The sequence below is a fragment of the Aphelocoma coerulescens genome, chromosome 13 (assembly GCF_041296385.1).
Source record: "Aphelocoma coerulescens isolate FSJ_1873_10779 chromosome 13, UR_Acoe_1.0, whole genome shotgun sequence".
NCBI classification, from domain to species: domain Eukaryota; kingdom Metazoa; phylum Chordata; class Aves; order Passeriformes; family Corvidae; genus Aphelocoma; species Aphelocoma coerulescens.
Window position 1 is genome coordinate 4,871,287 of NC_091027.1, and position 18,845 is coordinate 4,890,131.

Sequence of the window (18,845 nt, forward strand, 5' to 3'; positions counted from 1 at the left end):
ATAAATATTTGCAGCTGGTAGATATTTAAACTGACAGTTACAATAACCGACAATGAATTAATTATCAATGGTTACTTTTACTTAGGGATTACTGACTGCTTCAGGTGCACCTGATGAGGCTGTGGCTGGATGCTGCAGGAGGCACAGGCACAACATGCCCTCTGTGGATGCCATCAAGACCAGTGTCATCAGCAGTGAAATGGGCACAAACACCCAACCAAGCACATCTGGTTTCCTCAGGCCTCCAGAGCACCATTCAGGGCAGTCAGCACCAGGCTAATTATAGAATTATAAAAAAATTATTATGTATCTAATGCAGTCAGTACAACAGCACTGTTCTACTTTAAAACAAATGTAATTCATTTTTCTCTGCTCTTTAATTTTTAATATTTTGTGTATTTTTTGTATTATTGGTGTATGATGGTATTGCTGATAGTATTGGGCCTTGGAGAGATGGAGTCTGGTGGAACGTGGGTAAACAGCAAGATAAAAGAAGTATTTTCATTAGTTTGATATTTCTGAAAATAATTCCAGTGATGAAAAATAATTTATTGGTGCTGAGTTTAATGTAGCATTAGGGTATAAGGAGGCAGCTCCCTACTGCTGATGTATTTTTAGACTCTTTGCAAGCTCAAAAGAAGATGCTAGATTTATTTTAAATACAGTTCACAAGGAAAAAAATACCAGAACAAATATCAGAATTGCAAAAACGTGAAGATTTGGATTTGTTTTAGGGCAGTTCACAGACTGAGCTGGGAACCATAGAATATACTGTTTATCCCTCCCCCAAAAAAAGTGGCATATCCCTTCCTTGTTTTATATGTTTTAGGCAGTAGGCTCAAGGGATCATTTAACATTCCTTACCAATCTTGTTCAATGCTAATTAAGAACCTGCATTTGCCATAAAACCACAATTTAAATATAGCACTTAATGTACAGATTTTTAGAGACTTTGCTGAAGGCAATGCAGAACCACAGGACAGAAACAAGGACAAACTGAAGCTGTTTGCGCAGCTGATGCCTATAAAAAATAAAAATAAAAATAAAAAAAATAAAAAAATAAAAAAATAAAAAAATAAAAAAATAAAAATAAAAAATAATTGTCTTACTGAAGACAAGATGCAGCAGATATTGAAACATTTGTCATGCTGAAGTCCAGAAAACCTGTACTTCGTTCTCGGCAGAGTGACTGAGTGCCAAGAAACCCTTGTGGTGAGATGACACAAGCGTGTGATCTCCTAAAAAAGCACCACTGCTGTCAAGGGGGATTTCATACCTATTTGTAGACTAGGATCAATGCTCAGGCCAAATTTTCCAATTCTTCTACAAGCCAGTCTGCCTCATGCAGTAGACGTGTACCAAATATGCAGAGTTTGATAGGAGTTTTCTAGAATTGAGCCTTGTGTGAGCAGCAGCTATTTGGATAAATTCCATACCCTGCACCTCCAAAATATAGGACCACCTTTGTGTGCTCATAAATTTCTTTATGCTTGAGAATTTGCTGGTTTAAATTATGCTCAGAGATAATTTTTTGGTAATAAATAAGAAAAATTGTGCAGTAGAACGCCCTGATAAACTTACAGATTTCACTGTGCTTGTAACACTGAATTACCCCCAAAAAGGTTTGGATCTTGATCAACAAGTATTTCACTTGATTTGTGTCAGTACAGATGAGTTTATAATGACAGTTTTTAGTGGCATTGCATTTTTAGCTAGTAACACATATTTAGTACTATGACTCCTTCTAGTCTCTTCTTCACACTAACTGTAGTTAGTGTGTAGTTAGCCTTATCAGAAAACTGAAGATAAATAGAAATACAAGGGTGTGGCATTGCAGCTCTAGAGAAGAAGCAAGGCAGAGAGGACAGCGGAGAGTTGAGAAGCCAACATGGAGACATCTGAGGGGGGTGATGCTGCTGGAGATGGAGGATGTGGGAGGAGAGGAGATTAACCAAGGTGGTGAGTAGTGGGGGGAGAGCTAAGAAATTCTTTGAACATAGTGACTGGCAGCTTGATTTGTTCATGAGATAAGAGATGAGTTCTCAGAGGGACACAGAGAAGGGAGCAATTTGATCAAATACACAGATAGGGGGCTTGGCAACTGCACTTCATTTGGTGCAAACATGGCATGATGTGGCACCATGTCTGACAGGAAGGGGCTGTCAGGGACCAGATAAAAGGTAAAAGAGAGAAACAAGGAGAAACTGAGAATATAGATTTAATACAACACATGCAGGAAGATGCACAAGAAAATAAGAAAATAATTGCAAGAAAATAATCATAGATTTTGTCCCAGAGTGTTAGAACTAGGAGGACTTAGCAGGAGAGATCAGCCACTCTGAGTTTTACATGGTTTAAAGTGAAGGTGGGCCAGCTAAGAGAGTAAACAGGGAAAAAATATGAATGACCCTGAGGCAGGAAACAAGTCAACCCAGCCAGATTTGGTTAAACACGGGATTTGATACAAACACAGATTTCATATAAACACAGATTTGAAATAAACATGGGTGTTGGTTTCAGTGAGAGCTGCTAACTAGCTCTGGTTTGCAATATCTTTATCAGCTGATAACTCTGCTGAACTGGGAAGGAATGTAGGGGCTGCCATATTTTTGTATCCACTCTTGCCACAGATGTACCCCCTCATTTTTCTTTTTTCACTTTAATTCCAAACCCTATGTGTAGCAAGCACACAAATACTTGAGTGTAGCAAGCCAAAACCAGAAGTGAATGCTAAGTCTAAAGAATGTATAGCCAGGTTGACACGGATAAACAAAAAACATATGGTTTTTAAGAATTGTATTTATATTTAATTGTACATTTAGGAGAGAGCAACCTGTTTAAGTGTATTTGAACTTCAAAGATCATTATTTCCAATTTTTAAATAACATTCTTTCTTCCTTCCATGACATAAATCATTTGTCATTATCCATCTGGGTGAATAAACCCTTTTAAAGAAAGCCTCAGGCACTTAAGTGCTTCAGGACCCTTCTACAGCAGAGTAGGATATATAACTAGATCTATATAGATATATAGATATATGTCTATATAGATATATAGACATATAGATATATAGATATATAGATACATAGATATATAGATATATAGATATATAGATATATAGATATATAGATATATAGATATATAGATATATAGATATATAGATATATAGATATATAGATATACAGATATAGGTAAAAATGCACCACTTGCCTTGGACCAAGTTGGCTGCAGAGCTGGAATATGTGAGGATATCTGCAGAGCTCTGCACACAAACTACAAAGCCTTCCTGAAAAGGCTCCTCAGGAGGGCTGGAATATCCTGTTAACACAAGAACCTCACTTCTGGAACCTGACCTTGTAGGATGGTAGAGTTCTACACTGAATGCTCCTTTCAAGAGTTTTGGCAGCACTTTATATTGCACGGTACAGAAATTCTGTATCCTTAGTAGAAAAGAATTAAATATAACTGTCCTGAATATCTTAAAACCACTGTAAGACTAAACTTCAAGATGAGAGGTGACAAATTTTTTAGGTATCCTACATCTTCTCTGCTTCAGTGCTTTTATAAACCTTGCTACCATGTATCCTTTGACACTTTTCTGTCCATACACAGGAAAATCTGAAATACTTGAAATTATTAGGAGTGAAGTTTGAGCTGCTGTGTGCTCTAAATACTCTTCTGTGCTGGGCAAGTTGAGGTTGCAGATAAAGTTCTTATCAACTGTGGCCTCCCTTTTTTCTTTCAATCACCTTTGTTCTTTCCTTGCTACCTCCTGCAAACTGCTCCATTTCTGTGTAAAAAAAATGTTATTTTATGGATTGGATTTTTTCATAGGGGTTTTACCCAGATTATGCAGTTCTCACTTTGATTACTGAAGACTGAAAATCTCCCCACCCGCACATCCTGCTCTGATACTGAGGTTTATATCCTGAAGGCGGCAGAGAAATTTATAAAGTTAAATATAGATAATTTTTGTTGCTGTAAAAAAAACAGTCCGTAAGGCGGAAACTCTCTCCACTCTCATAAATTGACCTATATCCTTCTATCATGTGCAATATTTGGGTCAGGTTTACTGCCTGGGTGCCAGCTCTTCTTTTACACCAGCTGCTCAATATGATGATTATTACTCAACTTCCAAGCTTCCATAATTCAACCCATTTTGCTACTTAGCTTAGAGTGTGAGAAACTCTTATTTAGGTTACTCAGCTGCCTTGCTTCTTTGGCAGTTCATTATCACACCAATAAACATGGCTCCAGTAGACCCAAAGCACAAGACAGAAAGCTGCAGAAGAAGGGAAGAATTAGCCTGGTCTTTATGAGCCAGATGCATCCAGCTCTCCTCGAGGTCTTACAAGTGCACCTTTGAATCCGTTCACACTGCTCCCAGTGACCCAGGGAGTTGCTCTTGTAGAAGCAGAGCAAGATTCTCCTGTGAACTGCTTGGGAGCCCTGGGAAAGTAGATGCCTTGTTCTGAGGATCTGCTGGGAGGATGTAGTGAGTTATCCATCATTTGAATGCCTGAAGTGAATAACTCCCAGGGTTGGCAGTAACATAGAGAACATGTTTTATACTGGAGAACTTGCACGGGGTTAGGACATGCTCTTCTATGATGAAGGGACAATTAAGCCTTTCCTCAGCTGTTCTCTCTTAGGCAAAAATCCAGAAAGGAAAACTGCGTTTCACAGGGGTCATACCCAAACTGGGAATTTGTTCCAGCTTCTTTTATTAGTGCCTGGCTAGTGTGGTTCCTGTCTCCCTCTGAAGACAAAGGTGGGACTTGCACTGCTGGCAAAACATGCTGCAGATCCCAGGGTTTACCCTGGCAATATGACATGTTTGCCATATCCAGCTCACTGATGGCTGGACAGGAATTGCTTCTTCCTGCCATGCAGATGCATTTTTTTTTTGAGACGTTCAAATAAGCACTTACCACAGGCATGTGAGCAAGAAAACAACCAGCATTAATGTCTGGCTTAAAAATCAGGTCAGGGGGCTGCTTCCAGAAACAACAGTACAACTACGAACATAGGAAAGAGTGCTGGCTGATTCTATCAAAATATGTCTGGATTTTGAGCCCTATCAGTTTACTAATAATAGTGAGATACCTGTTTTATCACTAAATAACCATGAAAGATCTCTTCTGATCTTTGAATCTGTTTGAACCTTGTAACAGGCTGTAGAGCAAGAAACAGTTCAGCTGTCATTGCACTGCACTGCACGTTGGTGTGCCCCAGTTTTCACATGATGGGAACATTAAACTCCTTTCCTACACTAGCAGGTGTGCCAATAGGCTGCAGCTGATATTTTAGTCCAAGGAGTCAGGAAGAAAAGGCCGCACAGCTCTGCACTGCAAATTCATTAACTCCCAAAGCCACAGCGGGAGACAGGGAGATGGGAATTAACCACAGCAGATGGAGACATAAAGCTTGGTTAAGTCTCCTTCACCCCCAACAGACTCCTTTTCTCACACCCTCCTCCCTGGTATATCCTGCAACAAAGCTTGTAACCAAAAAAGGAAATTCCTGAGCTCATTGCTTAACCAGGCTGTAAGGTATAACCATAACCTACACCCAACAAAAGACTGGAACTGAGTTTGACTTTGGGTCTGTTTTTCAGACAACGTGAGAAAAGCACACACATTTATTTAATTATTTATTGTTTAGAGTGCAATAGCAGCAAAAAAATGAAAGAAATCTGTTGTAGCACAGAAGAGAGCAGTGCTGTTCTAAGAGCATGCTTGAAAACGGGGTTTATATTTACTGTGCTTGTACAATGTTTGGATTCCAGTTCTGCTAAAATAACAGCATACTGCAATGGCACACACTGTACACACTGCTGCTGAATTAACAGAACTGGAGTGCCTACTACTGAAACATGCCAATTTGCATAAAATTAGTTATGAAGAAAATGAAAATAAACTTAACCAAAGCTGTAAATTAAGATATTGAGTCTTCGAGGCAGAGAATATCATGGTACTGCTTCATCATCTGCTGAGGAGTGTCCAAGTTCATTCCTACAAGTTGGAGATGATGTAGGAATTGTACTGTATTATCAGTGGTAGACTTGTACTGGATAGTGTCCTTATTTCAGAAAAGAGCTGGAATGGAGCAGAAAGCAAACTGTAGAGTGCTACACTTGACATTCACCATCATTCTTAATTTTTCATTTAGAACCACTGTAAGAAGTGCCAACAGCTCCCCGTGGGCTGGAAAGGGTCATCCATGGGTCTTCTGAGAACCAGCCACACCACCAAGAGCAAGACTGAAACATGCTTTTCTTATTTCATTAGCTGACATTATATCCCCTCTGTCTTGGCCACTGTCATACAGAAAATGAGTCAAGAATATCACAGAGATCAAGTAAAAATCCAAGTGCTTGGCTCTCACTGCCTGCTCCTGTTTGAAGTCACAGCATTTTACATCCTTGCTGCATGGCTCACTGAGTGCAGGGTGCTAGAGAATCAAGCTCAGCTCCTGTAAAAAGAATGTGAAAGCAAAGTCTGGAAAGCCCAGTAAAACCAAAGGTTTGTTGGTACCTCCTACTACAAGAGTTACCTCACGCATTTCTGGAGGCGATGGCTTTTATTCCTTGCCTGTCTTTCCGAGTATGATGTAACAAGATGATTTGAGACAAGATTAGAGCTTTCTGCCACGGAAACGAGTAGAACCATTCCCCTCCCCATCTCCCCAACCTCCTCCTTTCCTTCTGCCTATGCACTCTCCTCTCTCAAAAGCTTGCCCTGATGCTCACAGGATACACACCACAGCGCAGAAAAGCTGAAAACTTAACCCAGAAAAACTGCAGTAATGTTTTCTGTGAGGTTTGGTGCTGCATCAGTTTGCTTTGCAATCCAATGCCTGACGGTGATGGTACAAGCAGTGACAAGAAAGGGCTGCCCGGCCAGTGCAGGGGCTGGAGGAGCAGTGAGGGAAGAAAGGAGAGAGGGATGAGGAAGAAGGAATAGAGGTGAAGGAATGAGACCTCCTTTTCTAAAGTAGAAACCTCTTAGTTGCAGCATGGAGCTGCATCCTCGTCTGAACTCAGTAAATTGCTTACAAATGAAACCAGATCAGCCTATTTTATAGGCAGGCTTGTATGCACTGTAGATTGTAAAGTGTAGCTTAGTTTGGAATATATAAATATTCAAGTCATTGTAAATTGTAAAGTGTAGCTTAGTTTGGAATATATAAATATTCAGATATTCTATAAAATGTGAGCCGTGCATCTTTTCAAGGTTTCTAGTCAAATAAATGTTAACTATTCTGGATGTTCTTTGCATCTTTTTAGAAATAACTAACAGGATGCAAAGCAATTATCATTCAGCTGGAACTTTTTTGGGGCAGTGATCGATCTGGAGGAGTGAATCTGTAAATGACACCGCGTGTGTGGCGATGGGTCCCGGTCACACCAAGGCCATTGCTGCCATCTGCCGAGGGAGAGAGAACGGCACAGAAACGGCCAGCAATCCTTCCCTGCTGGCCATTCCAGGGAGAAAACCCTGCAGAAGCGATGCCACCAAGCCCAGCTCCACCTGATCCGCCGAAAAACTTAAACCCACGATGTTAACTTCAATTCCTCCTAGAAGAGAACTGAAACAAAAGCAACGGAACCCAACCGTTTGGTCACACTATGGTCAGATTTAGTGTACTCGGCTGCAGGAAGGCTGCAAATACTTCCCGGGGGACCTCAGAAGTCTTTTCCAACCTAATTTATTGTATTATTCTGTGATTTCTGCGATTCTGTGTCTCCCAGCAGCGGGGCCGCCCTGACCCAGCCCCAGCCCCAGCCCCGTCCACCCCCGAGAGACGCCAAGCGGGTCCCTCCCGCCCCGGCAGGTCAGCAGCGGCTTCTGGAGGGAGCCCCGCACCCTGAGGGGCCACAGAGCCCGGAGGGGCCCACAGAGCCCTGAGGGGGCCACAGAGCCCTGAGGGGGCCACAGAACCCGGAGGGGGCCACAGAGCCCGGAAGGGCCACAGAACCCGGAGGGGGCCACAGAGCCCGGAAGGGCCACAGAACCCGGAGGGGGCCCAGCGGCCGCGGGACAGCCCCGCCCGGCCCGGCCCGTGCCCGCCATGCCCGGAACGCCGCGCCTGGCCCCGCCCCCGAGCGAGCGGAGTGGAGCAGCGCCTGACTGCTGTGCGCGGGAACCAATCAGAGTGTGGCACTGCGGGGCCGCGAGCCAATGGGGAGCGAGGGGCGGGGCTAGCCGGGCGGAAGCGGCGGCGCTGAGGGAGCGCGGCTGGCAGGTGAGGGTGGGAGGGTCAGTGAAGTCTCTGAGAGGGTCCGCGTCCTCCGCCGGGTCGTGGTTTCGGCTTTTGTCTCTTCAGTACTGGCCTGGCGAATCCCGCTGCGGGGTTTGAGCCTCCGCAGAGTCCGGTCCGGCGTAGGGCAGAGCGGCGGCGGCGGGTGTGGGCCCGGCTCGGTTCCTCTTGTGGGGTGCGAGTGAGGACGGGAGGCCGCAGGAGGAGCTGCTGAGGTCACTCGGTGTGGTCAGCCTGGAGAAGAGCAGACTGAGGGGGGACCTCACCGCGGGCTGCAGCTTCCCCCCGAAGGGCAGCGCCCATCTCTGCCCTCTGTGCCAGTGACAGGACCTGAGGGAACGGCTGGAGCTGTGCCAGGGGGGTTAGGTGGATATTAGGAAAAGGTTCTTCCCCCAGAGGGTGGTCGGGCACTAAACAGGTTCCCCTGGGTCTCTTTGGTCATATAGCCCCAAGCCTGAAAGAGTTCAAGACGCCTTTGGGCAACGCTCTCAGGCACAGGGGGGGATTGTTGGGGTGCCGTGGGCAGGGCCAGGAGTTGATCCTTGTGTGTCCCTTCCAGCTCGGGATATTCTGTGATTCTGTGGGGTTTGCCCTCTAGGCCCCAGCTGAGGAAAGGGGTCTCCCTTCTCCCTTTGGCTGCCGAGTTTACAGACTGGTCTTTCATATTTAGGAAATTAAGTGTTCTGTCTGCTTCTGGTGCAGTTAATCCTGCTGCAAGTAAACCTTAGTGAAAAGGTAATAGATTTGCCAGGAGTTTTCTGTATTCAGCACATGGATTTGTCTCTTCTGGCTCATTTTCTCACAGCCACCTCCCATATTTTGTCTTTGTTTATGTTTATATTATAACCTTGTGACACAAATTGTTAACGTAAGTTTCTTGGGTCATTCCTTAGGCATTTCATCTGGCAAGAATGGGTGAGCCTCAGCAAGTGAGTGCCCTTCCTCCGCCTCCCATGCAATATATAAAAGAATATACTGATGAAAACATCCATAAAGGCCTGGCTCCAAAGCCACCTCCGCCTGTGAAGGACAGCTACATGATGTTTGGGAATCAGTTCCAGTGTGATGATCTGATCATTCGGCCCCTGGAGAGCCAGGGCATTGAACGGCTGCATCCTATGCAGTTTGATCACAAGAAGGAGTTAAGGAAACTTAACATGTCTATCCTGGTCAACTTTTTGGACCTCTTGGATATCTTGATAAGGAGTCCAGGGAGTATAAAGCGAGAGGAGAAACTGGAAGACCTGAAACTGCTTTTTGTCCACGTCCATCACCTTATAAATGAGTATCGCCCTCACCAAGCCAGGGAGACGCTGCGGGTCATGATGGAGGTGCAGAAGCGCCAGCGCCTGGAGACCGCGGAGCGATTCCAGAAGCACCTGGAGCGAGTCGTGGAGATGATCCAGAACTGCCTGGCTTCCCTGCCTGATGATCTGCCTCATGCAGAGGGGGGACTGAGAGTGCAAGTGGAGCCCATGGATACTGATGATGGCAGCAACTGCATTGGACAGAGCGAAAAGCAGAGGGAGCGTTCTGGTGGCAAGAGAGATCAGGTTTTGGACAAAGATGCAGCCATGTGCAGCATTATTGATGAAATGACATGAAGAAAACACCTTGTTTTGTTAATGTACCACAGTGAGAGGCAGAAGGGGTTCTGAGGCTACATGTTGTATTTTGTTTTGCTGTTGTATAAGCAGACAAAGCTTTTGTTGTGCACTTGTTGGAGGCTGTGAGTGACTGGGCAGATGAAAATGTTTAATGTTTTGTGACCTGTGTTTTTTAGGTAGAAATGAAAAAGTATGATTTTTGTTAAATGTATCATGTGAGGTGGTAGGCACAGATTAAAGTTGGTTTTTCCTGTTGTACTTTCTTTTGTCACTTCCTGCTTGTTTTGGGTATGCCATTTTATAATTCTGTATGCTCTTGAGTCAAGAAAAATACCTACAGAAATGGTGTTTGTTTCTTGTACAAACAACACACAGGAACTTGGAAAACAGGCACACAAACTCAAATTACATCAAGGCATTTCCTATGGTCTGTGTTTGAGGTGAAATCTAAAGCAGGTGGGTTAACTGTAGTTCTTTAACTCTCATATTCTTCTATTGTGTGACCAGAATGGCTTTCCTGGGATCCTGGCCAGCTGCCTTTCCTGTTCTTGCAGAGCAGTTTCAGGATCCTGCTGGTAATTAGCAGAATTGTTCCTCTAGCAGCTCTCTGCAGTTTCCTGTTTCCTCAGAAACCGCAGGAGCAGAGAGGAAGCCTTTTCTTAAGGAGTTCTGCTTCCAGCTGCTGCATGTGAAAATCACCCTTCATCCCTCTTTCTATCCATTCTTGCCTACAGGTGTGTTGCTAATTATCTCTCAGCTATGTTAATCCCTTGGTTTTCCTAATTTTCACTTCAGAAAACCTGTTGGTATGGTGCCTGTGTTCTCCTATATGGTAGCCATGCAAGGCAAGGTTCCAGTTCTAGCATCTTCCACTTACTCATAAATAACTCCTTAGTACTTAATTCCATCTGTATAAAACACTGAGGTAGATCAGCTGCTTCAGTAAAGAACATTTCTTGGCCCTTGATCACAGGTGCAGTTCTAGTCCAAACAATATAAAAAGACCAGCTATCCTTGAGGAGAGTGTGATGATCCAGGCACAGGGAGAGGGTCCAGGGAACAGTGTTTCTCAAAAGCTGTATTTCAGCATTTGGTCAGAGTGAGCCTTGAGTTTGGGATGACATGGTTTCCACACTACTTTTCCAAGTCTCCTCTCTGTATTCTGGATGTTTTACTTTCTACTGCAAAGGTCCAGGTGCATATGGAATTTTTAACAGTCAGATGAGAAGACAGCCACTCTGTTAGGCTCAGCTGTGTAACAGTTTTCCAATACTACCAAGTTATCTCTGCCAAAGAAAATTTGCCAGAAGGTGCTCTGAGTTGCTTCTAAGTGTTAGAACCAGAAACTTATGATTAAAAGCTTGAGTAGTTCATCCTAGAAATCTGTTATTTAGCCAAGCCCTTTCCACTTGCCACAGTCTGCCACATACTATGTAATCTTTAATCCAGATGCTACCTACTATGGCAAAGGCAGGTGTGGGCAGCAGTCTGGGGCAGTGGATTGTTGATAACTGTGTCAGCTCAGTGCCGCTGTCAAGTTTCACTTACTGTCACCAAACAGATCTGAAAAAAACGAGAAGCAGATTTGTGTGGTGCTGTGAAGTGTTGTCACCTCTCAGTCAAAGCCCTGCCAGCAGGAGCTCCGTGCGCTCGTACCCTGCCCCAGCAGCGCTTGGCTGTGCTGCAGGACACAGCCCAACAGCCCAACCTCAGGCAAAACAGCCCAGCTTGGATTGAGAGGCACCCACAACTGTGTCTGGAGATGATGTGCTAAGAAGGAAACACAGAAGTTCACAAAGAAGATAATTTTTCTTGAATGAGAAGGGCGAACGGGAGCGTTGTTTGTTGTCTTCAGCCACGATGTTGTCTTACCTCTATCTGAACTGGGTTCTTCTGGTGCTGCTTACAGGTAACCAAAGGGGCATAAACAACTGGATGGAGGTGGGTGGAGGTAACGTGCATCAGTGATTCTGAGGGTAGCAAAGAGAAATTTTAATTTGCAGCAGGAAGAGTGGCCACATCACAGAAGCTGTAGTTCTCTGTGTTAAAATAGAACTTTATCACGGTGGCTCAATAGAGTTCTAATGGCCTTATCTCTTTTGGAAAACGGAAGCATGCTGAGGGTATGATGGTTTTAAAAATGCTCCTTCTTGGGCTGGCTGCTCATTTTGCTTTTTTAGTGGGCTTTTTTAGATAACGATTTGAGCAGAGAACTTTCAGTTGCTTTAGAGAAGGTGTAAAAGAAGGACATTTCACTTTGGCAGGCTTTGTGAAGATGAATGCTTAGGTAGACAGTGAAAAGATCAGCTGTGGCTTCTGCTGTTTTTTAACCAATATGAAATTTTATTGGGGCAAATTGATAATTTTTCCTTTTTTTTTTTTTATTCTGAGGACGTAGTCCTCCTAGATTAAGAGCAACAGCCATGAAAACAACAGGTTGGGAAGTGGTACTAATAAAGACAGATAGACATTAAAAATTTGGTGCTAAGATAAATTCAGTAGAAAGTAAAGGGATATTACAGATATTTTTTGTAGTTCTTTAATGAGCCTTTTATGATGAGTTTCAGTTTTAACTTCCTTTTCATATTAAATAAGAAACATTGGTTTCAGAAACTTGTTTCTAGTCTGTTATTGTGGCAAAATCTCTGCACGCAGGTTTATTTTTAAATATAATAGGTTAGGAAAATATCTGAGCTGGACTGGGCAAAACAGCTTTTTCACTGTGATGAATGGGCTACTGGGAGTTAGGGCTCACTGTCTTGACCTGCGTAGTGTGACACAGCCTTCTGGAAATGTGACAAATTTATGGGGAAGCAAACACGTTAGAAACTGCGTAAGAATTAGAGAATAAGGTAGTGGAAGAAAAAAGAGAGTATTTATAATATTTCTCAGAAAAGCCCTGAAAAATTTCTTCTGATAAGAATGGGCAAAACTTGCCTTTAGGCAAGAGAAAAGGAATTCATTCAGCAGTGATCATTCTGATGAAACCTGCAGTTTAGTTCATTGAAAGGGGGGAAGAGTTTCCCCCAGTGGTTTTGAGGAAAGTCCATGTCTTACAGTTCACACGTGTGTGGCTTGGGTTAAATGTACATGAAGGAAAAAGTGAAGAGCCAACAGACTGCACCTGGCTCAAGAGACACCAGAGAGTTCTTTACTTCACTGCCTGCCTGCAGAGGCTGCAGAAAATGTTCTTTCTCTGAACGTGTCCCTGGCCTGATCATTATCCCTCGCTGCATCACTCCTGCTGGGACACGTCTATTTGTGCAAAATCTGATCCAGCAATGCCTGGTGTTCTTTGTGAGATGGGAGGTTTCAGGACGTGCAAGGTGCACAAAAAACTTCCACTTGTGTGTCCTGTGCTGAGCAATCATGTTTGTCTTTTTGTCCACAGGCCCCACAGTATCGGAATTAGTTGTGATAGGAGAGGTTGGTCAGGACGTCACTGTGCCCTGCCACTACAGTGTCCGGGATGGAAATGGCATCACATCCATGTGCTGGGGTCGGGACAGGTGCCCCAATTCCAAATGTTCCCGGCCCATTATCTGGACAGATGGCTGGAGGGTGACAGAGCAGCACAGCAGCAGGTACCAGTTGAAAGGGGACCTGCACAGGGGGGACGTGTCCCTGACGATCGAGGACGCCAGGGAAGCAGACTCGGGGATTTATTGCTGCCGTGTGGAGGTCCCAGGGTGGTTCAACGATCAATTGACTAATCACAAAGTTGTGATAATGAAAGGTGAGTGCAGAGGAGTGCTCTTGTGTGACTACCATTGTGGTGGATCTGCTCTTGGGTCTGGACTTCTGGGCTTGTGGTGCAAATGATTTCTGCAATCATCTGTAAGACTGATCTTGAGGACCTTGCACATCTGCTGTTAGTGCTGCCTCAATTAAGCTGTCTTTGGCAATGTTGTTATCCCACTGCAGTCACTGCAATTAAAAAAAAGGACATGATGTTTTCATGGAGCATTCCTAGAGACACTGAAGAATTTAAAAGAAAGGGCAGCATAAAGTATTCATCCAAAGCTTTATTGCTGCACCTTTTTCATAGACAGCTGTGTTTGATTTTCCCTGCTTGATTCTAGATTAAAGCCCAGGGAGACAAAATTGGTATAGAGAAGCTTTTTATCAATTCTTCCTTTGATTTTTAGTTTTTCCCTTGCTTGTGATGTTATATAAACAAGTGGCTGAAAAGTATACTTGTGCTTTGCTAGCAAACTGTTATTATGGAAACACTGTCTCTTTCTCACTACATAAATGCCCAATAAGGTTAATGATGTGTTGATTTTGTTTTATTTTTTAACATCAGCAAGGATCTCTACTGCAAGTCCTCACACTTACACCTCTGAACAGACCTCAGGTAACTTTTTTCCAAGTGTTAACCTCATTGCAAATGGGGAATCTTAGGAAGGAAACAAAATGATGATAGAAATGTCTTGGCTAAAATTTATTAAACGTTACCAGAGACCAGATCAGAACTTGGATTTAAGTTCTGCATGATATTACACAGATTACAACAGAAGGAAGATGAATATGTGGGAGAAAGCTGCTTCCAGGTGTGATGTTTAAGTAGATGTTTTAGTGGTGCTGCAAGGTTTGCTTTTATTTGACTGTTCTTTTGGTTTGTTGGGGTTTTTTGTGGTATAAAATCTCACCTCATCTTCTAGAAATTCATCCCATGAATGGTAAAACACAACTCTTTAGGAGTTTGGTGTACCCACTATTTAATCAGAATTGTTTTATTGGGCTAGCTGAAAAGAGCATCTAATTAAGGCTCCTGCCTCCAGTAGCAGCCAGCAGCAGATGATTAAGGAGGATGGTAGAAAAATGGCATTAATTTTGTGATACAGTGCCAAAGTATTCTTCCACCCTGGTGTGTGTCTCGGAGGCTGCCCACGGCCTCTGTGCACATTTAATAACGTGAGGTCCCTCATTGCAGTGGCAGAGACAGTGCTCAGCTGTTGCTCACTTGTTTTCTACATTCCCCTCACAAAAGGATAAACTTCTATCACGTACCCACTCAGCTGCATCTTTTTCAGTTGGAAAAAGACAACTTTAATTTCCACTACACAAGAGAAACCTTGTGGTGTAGCAATGGCTTATTCTCTGGGTTCTGGAAGAAAAAAAAATCAGGGATGCCATTTGTATTTCTCCCTCTATCTTGAATGTTTCCAGCTAAGCAACTCCAAATTAATGTTACAACAGCTGCATTTCCTTTTTGGAAGAAGAAGTGAAAACTTTCTCAGACGGTTTCTATTCTAGTTGCAAATAACATAGATTCCAATCTTAGAACTCAGGGGTTTTCTTATCCCCGTGACCTCTTCCTTAGCTGATGGTGGAACAGTGTTTGAAGTTTTCAGAATCCAGGTTAGTGTGTGCATGTTCACACTGCAGGAGATTGGAAAAGGCAGGTGGCCTTGTGCCTCTGATGTACAAATACTGCAGAATCTCCAATGGAAGCTGATGATCCTATCCTCCTCAAAATAAAACTTCTGGGATAAGGGTAACAATTTAAAACACAAAAACAACCGGCTGGGGTTGGCACAGAGTGAACAGGAGATTTTGTTTTCAGGAGGTTTTTATATCATCTGACAACATGTGGAGAAACTGAGACTGATGATAGAGAAGACAGCAATTTGTTAACTTAAGTATGGCAGATAGCTGTGCTCAGGAAACTACCTCAGAATGTGCTGCAGGTTCTTATGCAAATATATCCCATTTTGTTCAGTGTGTTTACTGTATAGCTGCCTGGGACTTTAAAGGTATGCTTTCTGTGACTCTGCATCACGTGCTGCTTCCAGGCCCTGAGCTAATGTTGATCAGTTTTCACCTGAGTTTGCTTTATGCATCACTTTTTGCTTCAAGGCCGGGTTGGATGGGGCATTGAGAAACCTGGTCCAGCAGAAGGTGTCCCTGCCCATGGCAGGGGGTTGGAATGGGATGGGCTTTTAACCCAGTCTGTTTAATGATTCTATGGCCACTGCTTCTTGGCTCCAGAACCGACTGGTAACTCCTTCCCAGTGATAGCAGCAAGAGCCAAGTATTTCTTGGAAGGAGTCCAGAACTCTGAAAAGGGTGGAAGAAACTTCAATATTCAGAGTTTTGTGCTGCCCTCTGAAGGCACCAACCTCTTATGATATGCAGAGCCCAGACTGCTGACAGACACAGAAGTTCAGGGTCCCAAGTCAGCAGTACAAATTCTTCTCTGTCAAGACAGAAGAGTTCTCTGTGCAAGTGATGTGTTTGTCTTGCCTTTGCTCAGCTCCTGGCAGCACCAGTGAACCCTCCTTTACCGTCACAAGGACCTGGCCATCGGTTTCTGCTTCAGAAGCTCCTCAGAATGTAAGCATCAACCTTGCTGTAGCACACCTAGAGTGGATGGACTTGAGAGGTTACTGGGTCATCCCTCCAGGTCACTTCCACTGGTTTTGTCTAACTGCAACAGATTCTTGGTTTGCAGTCTGCATGTTTAGTGGTTATAAAGAGTGCTTATGTGCTCATTATCAGAGAGGGGGGGAAAAACCCTGCTTAGCACGCATAAAGTACTTCCTTCTAGAGGAGGAAGGGCTTTAGCAATATGTGTATTTCCTTTCAGGCCTCTGCTCCCTGTTCAGACACCTCAGACTGCTTGGATGTGACTGCAAACCTGCAGGTACGGCAGGATGTGGGGAAGAGTGGAACCTGGGCCACCTGAGAGCACAGGGGTGCCCTGCACTCCCCGTGCAGTGGGGGTCAAACAGGCAGCTCTGTGTGTCCTGCTGAGTCCTGCAGCACAGGTGGGAGGGTGTGACATCATGAGATATCTTACTTGTTAAAAACATTCACCAAATATTATTAAACCTGAATAAATGAGGTTTGTCATAACTTCAGGTCTCCTGAAAATCTCAAAGACTGAGTTTAACAGCAGGGTTCACACAATTGTTGCAGAGATTCTGCTTGAAACTGGGCCTGTTTCTCAAGTTAGGCTTTTGGTCTCAGGTGTACTTTTCCTGCAGAGTTGCAAAACACACAAAAGGCCTTTGGGTACTGCATGGGCTTCTTGCTGTCAGTTCCACTAATGCTCCTTGGCTTATGTTTGACAGAACACATCTGTATCACTTCCCAGTCAGCAGCATCCAGAGCATGGGCTGTACATTGGGATTGGCTCATGTGCAGCACTTCTGCTCATCCTGATTTTGGCTCTGTTCCTCACTAAACGTAAGTACTTTTCATAGGCAGTTACTCAAGGATTGCTCAGGTTTGTCCAGTCACAGCTGTGGCTGATGCCACATCTCCCACTTCAGAGGTCCCTGGAGGCCACTGCTTTGGCTGCTCACAATGGGAATTTCCTATCCTGAGAACATTTGAAATTCCCTTATTTAGTTTCTTACACTTGAATTTATCTTTGAACCCACTACTTTACTTGCTTCTAATTGTTTAAACAAAATTATTTGTTTTAATTATTCTTTTTCATTCTTTCTTTACTTTCATTCTGGATGGTCCTTAGAATATTTTTACAACACGAAGAAGATGGGTGGCTCTGCAGGGTAAGTTTTCTGTTCCTGCTTTTGCTAATAGGACAAGTGAGGTTGCAGAAGAAAAATGTCAGTGTGCTGGCCATTCCACCACATACTTTGGCTTTCTTTTTTAGCCTCAAGTTAATAGAAAACATTATAAAAAGAAATTAATAAGACAAATTCAGTAGAAAGCTGCTACTTTTCATTACTTAATAAGCAAAAATGTCACTGTCAGTTCATAGCATCAGGGACTTTGCTAACCACAGGTGTGAATTTTCTCATAAATGGAGAGATGATTCATTATCAGTCATGATCATGTGTTTATGCATATTTTACGTTTTCTAGTGAACTGGTTGATCTGTTCCTCTGTGGTTTTATTGTCTGTTTTTAGTTTAACACCATGGTTTTTACTCTTTTGTGCAGCTTTGTTGCATTTTGGAGGCCACAAGGCATGAGGAGCCATAGTGTCCTGGAAGATGAGACTCATGCAGAGGAAAATGTTTATATCGTGCACTAAGGACTGGATGCATGGCTGCCTTTGTCATTGCTGGGACATTAAATAGTTTGCAAAATGTTGGCTGCTCCCTCTGCTCAGCAGCTGAACGTGACTGCACTACTGAAGCATTATTCACATCCTAATAATAAACAAATAAAAGCTACACTTTTAATTAAAATCTTTATCAGCCTGGTCCAGAAACAGAAACTGAAACTGGCATCGGTGGAACTTTCCATTTCCTAAGGAAAGTTACGATTATATTTATTATCTGCTTCAAATTCTCGCTTCCTTTTTGGAAAAACAAGAGGATGTGCCAGAAGGGCACAATTGTGTTCACTGTGGATTCTATCTGCCACCTTCCACAGAGTCTGTGCCATCGGAGGGCACAGACTCAGAGCTGTGTGACAAAGATGCCACATGGCCAGTCTCGGTAGTGTTAGTAATTTAATACACACTTAGCTGTATTTTCATTGAAATCAGGTATGGCCTGTCCTGGTAACAGCTCAGTAATACAATATTCTGATTCCTGCCCACCTGGAATTAAATCTGGAGGAGCTATGGCTGCTCACCCCTGAGGGGATATTCTTGAAGCCTACAGCATCAGTACTTCAATAGACAGAACACTCACAGCTTGTGTGCAGAGAATTATGACTAAATGTGAGGTTTTTGGTAAAGCACATCACTATTTTTCTGTGGCTTTCTCTTCAGGCACATCTTTACCCTGAGAAGCCCTTGGGGTGAAAGGTCTCACTTCCAGGTCTCTGAAAAAACTGAACAGCTCCCTTCCCCTGCCCCCCCAACACACACTTTGTGAAGTTAATTAAATTCTTTCCTTAGCTTGCAGAGAAATCATGGGCATTGCACAAAATACTGGCTGGGAGTTGGCCCTGCCTTTGCACGTCTCTAAATATCAAACAGCTCTTAACTCCTACGAATGTTGAATGTGTTTGATGGATTTTACCTCATAAACAGGAGGTATCTGGGGCC

The 18,845-nt window shown here is 43.5% G+C and overlaps 2 protein-coding genes across 10 annotated transcripts; both read left to right on the forward strand.

Annotated features, from left to right (window-relative positions):
- The first annotated feature begins 8,202 nt into the window (after nt 1-8,202).
- On the forward strand, nt 8,203-10,127 carry MED7 (mediator complex subunit 7). Of its 8 annotated transcripts, none has more exons than XM_069028943.1 (2): nt 8,203-8,247; nt 9,156-10,127. In XM_069028943.1, exon 2 carries the CDS (start codon nt 9,174-9,176, stop codon nt 9,864-9,866), a length of 693 nt encoding a protein of 230 aa, XP_068885044.1. In that variant the 5' UTR covers nt 8,203-8,247; nt 9,156-9,173; the 3' UTR covers nt 9,867-10,127. The 8 variants fall into 8 exon arrangements, with proteins under 8 accessions (XP_068885044.1, XP_068885039.1, XP_068885040.1 ...); XM_069028938.1 differs by lacking the exon at nt 8,203-8,247 and adding an exon at nt 8,263-8,485; XM_069028939.1 differs by lacking the exon at nt 8,203-8,247 and adding an exon at nt 8,263-8,477.
- An 87-nt stretch (nt 10,128-10,214) lies between these two features.
- On the forward strand, nt 10,215-18,016 carry LOC138118122 (hepatitis A virus cellular receptor 1 homolog). Of its 2 annotated transcripts, XM_069028936.1 has the most exons (8): nt 10,215-11,778; nt 13,261-13,605; nt 14,176-14,226; nt 16,129-16,208; nt 16,462-16,518; nt 16,949-17,063; nt 17,353-17,392; nt 17,786-18,016. In XM_069028936.1, exons 1-8 carry the CDS (start codon nt 11,730-11,732, stop codon nt 17,877-17,879), a joined length of 831 nt encoding a protein of 276 aa, XP_068885037.1. In that variant the 5' UTR covers nt 10,215-11,729; the 3' UTR covers nt 17,880-18,016. The 2 variants fall into 2 exon arrangements, with proteins under 2 accessions (XP_068885037.1, XP_068885038.1); XM_069028937.1 differs by lacking the exon at nt 14,176-14,226.
- Nucleotides 18,017-18,845: the final 829 nt, after the last annotated feature.

Bases quoted from the DNA above. Each gene is read 5' to 3' on its own strand.
- MED7 (XM_069028943.1), top strand. From the start codon at position 9,174: ATGGGTGAGCCTCAGCAAGTGAGTGCCCTTCCTCCGCCTCCCATGCAA.
- LOC138118122 (XM_069028936.1), top strand. From the start codon at position 11,730: ATGTTGTCTTACCTCTATCTGAACTGGGTTCTTCTGGTGCTGCTTACA. The intron at 11,779-13,260 runs GTAACCAAAGGG...TTTTGTCCACAG, and splicing joins TCTTCTGGTGCTGCTTACAG to GCCCCACAGTATCGGAATTA. The intron at 14,227-16,128 runs GTAACTTTTTTC...GCCTTTGCTCAG, and splicing joins CACCTCTGAACAGACCTCAG to CTCCTGGCAGCACCAGTGAA.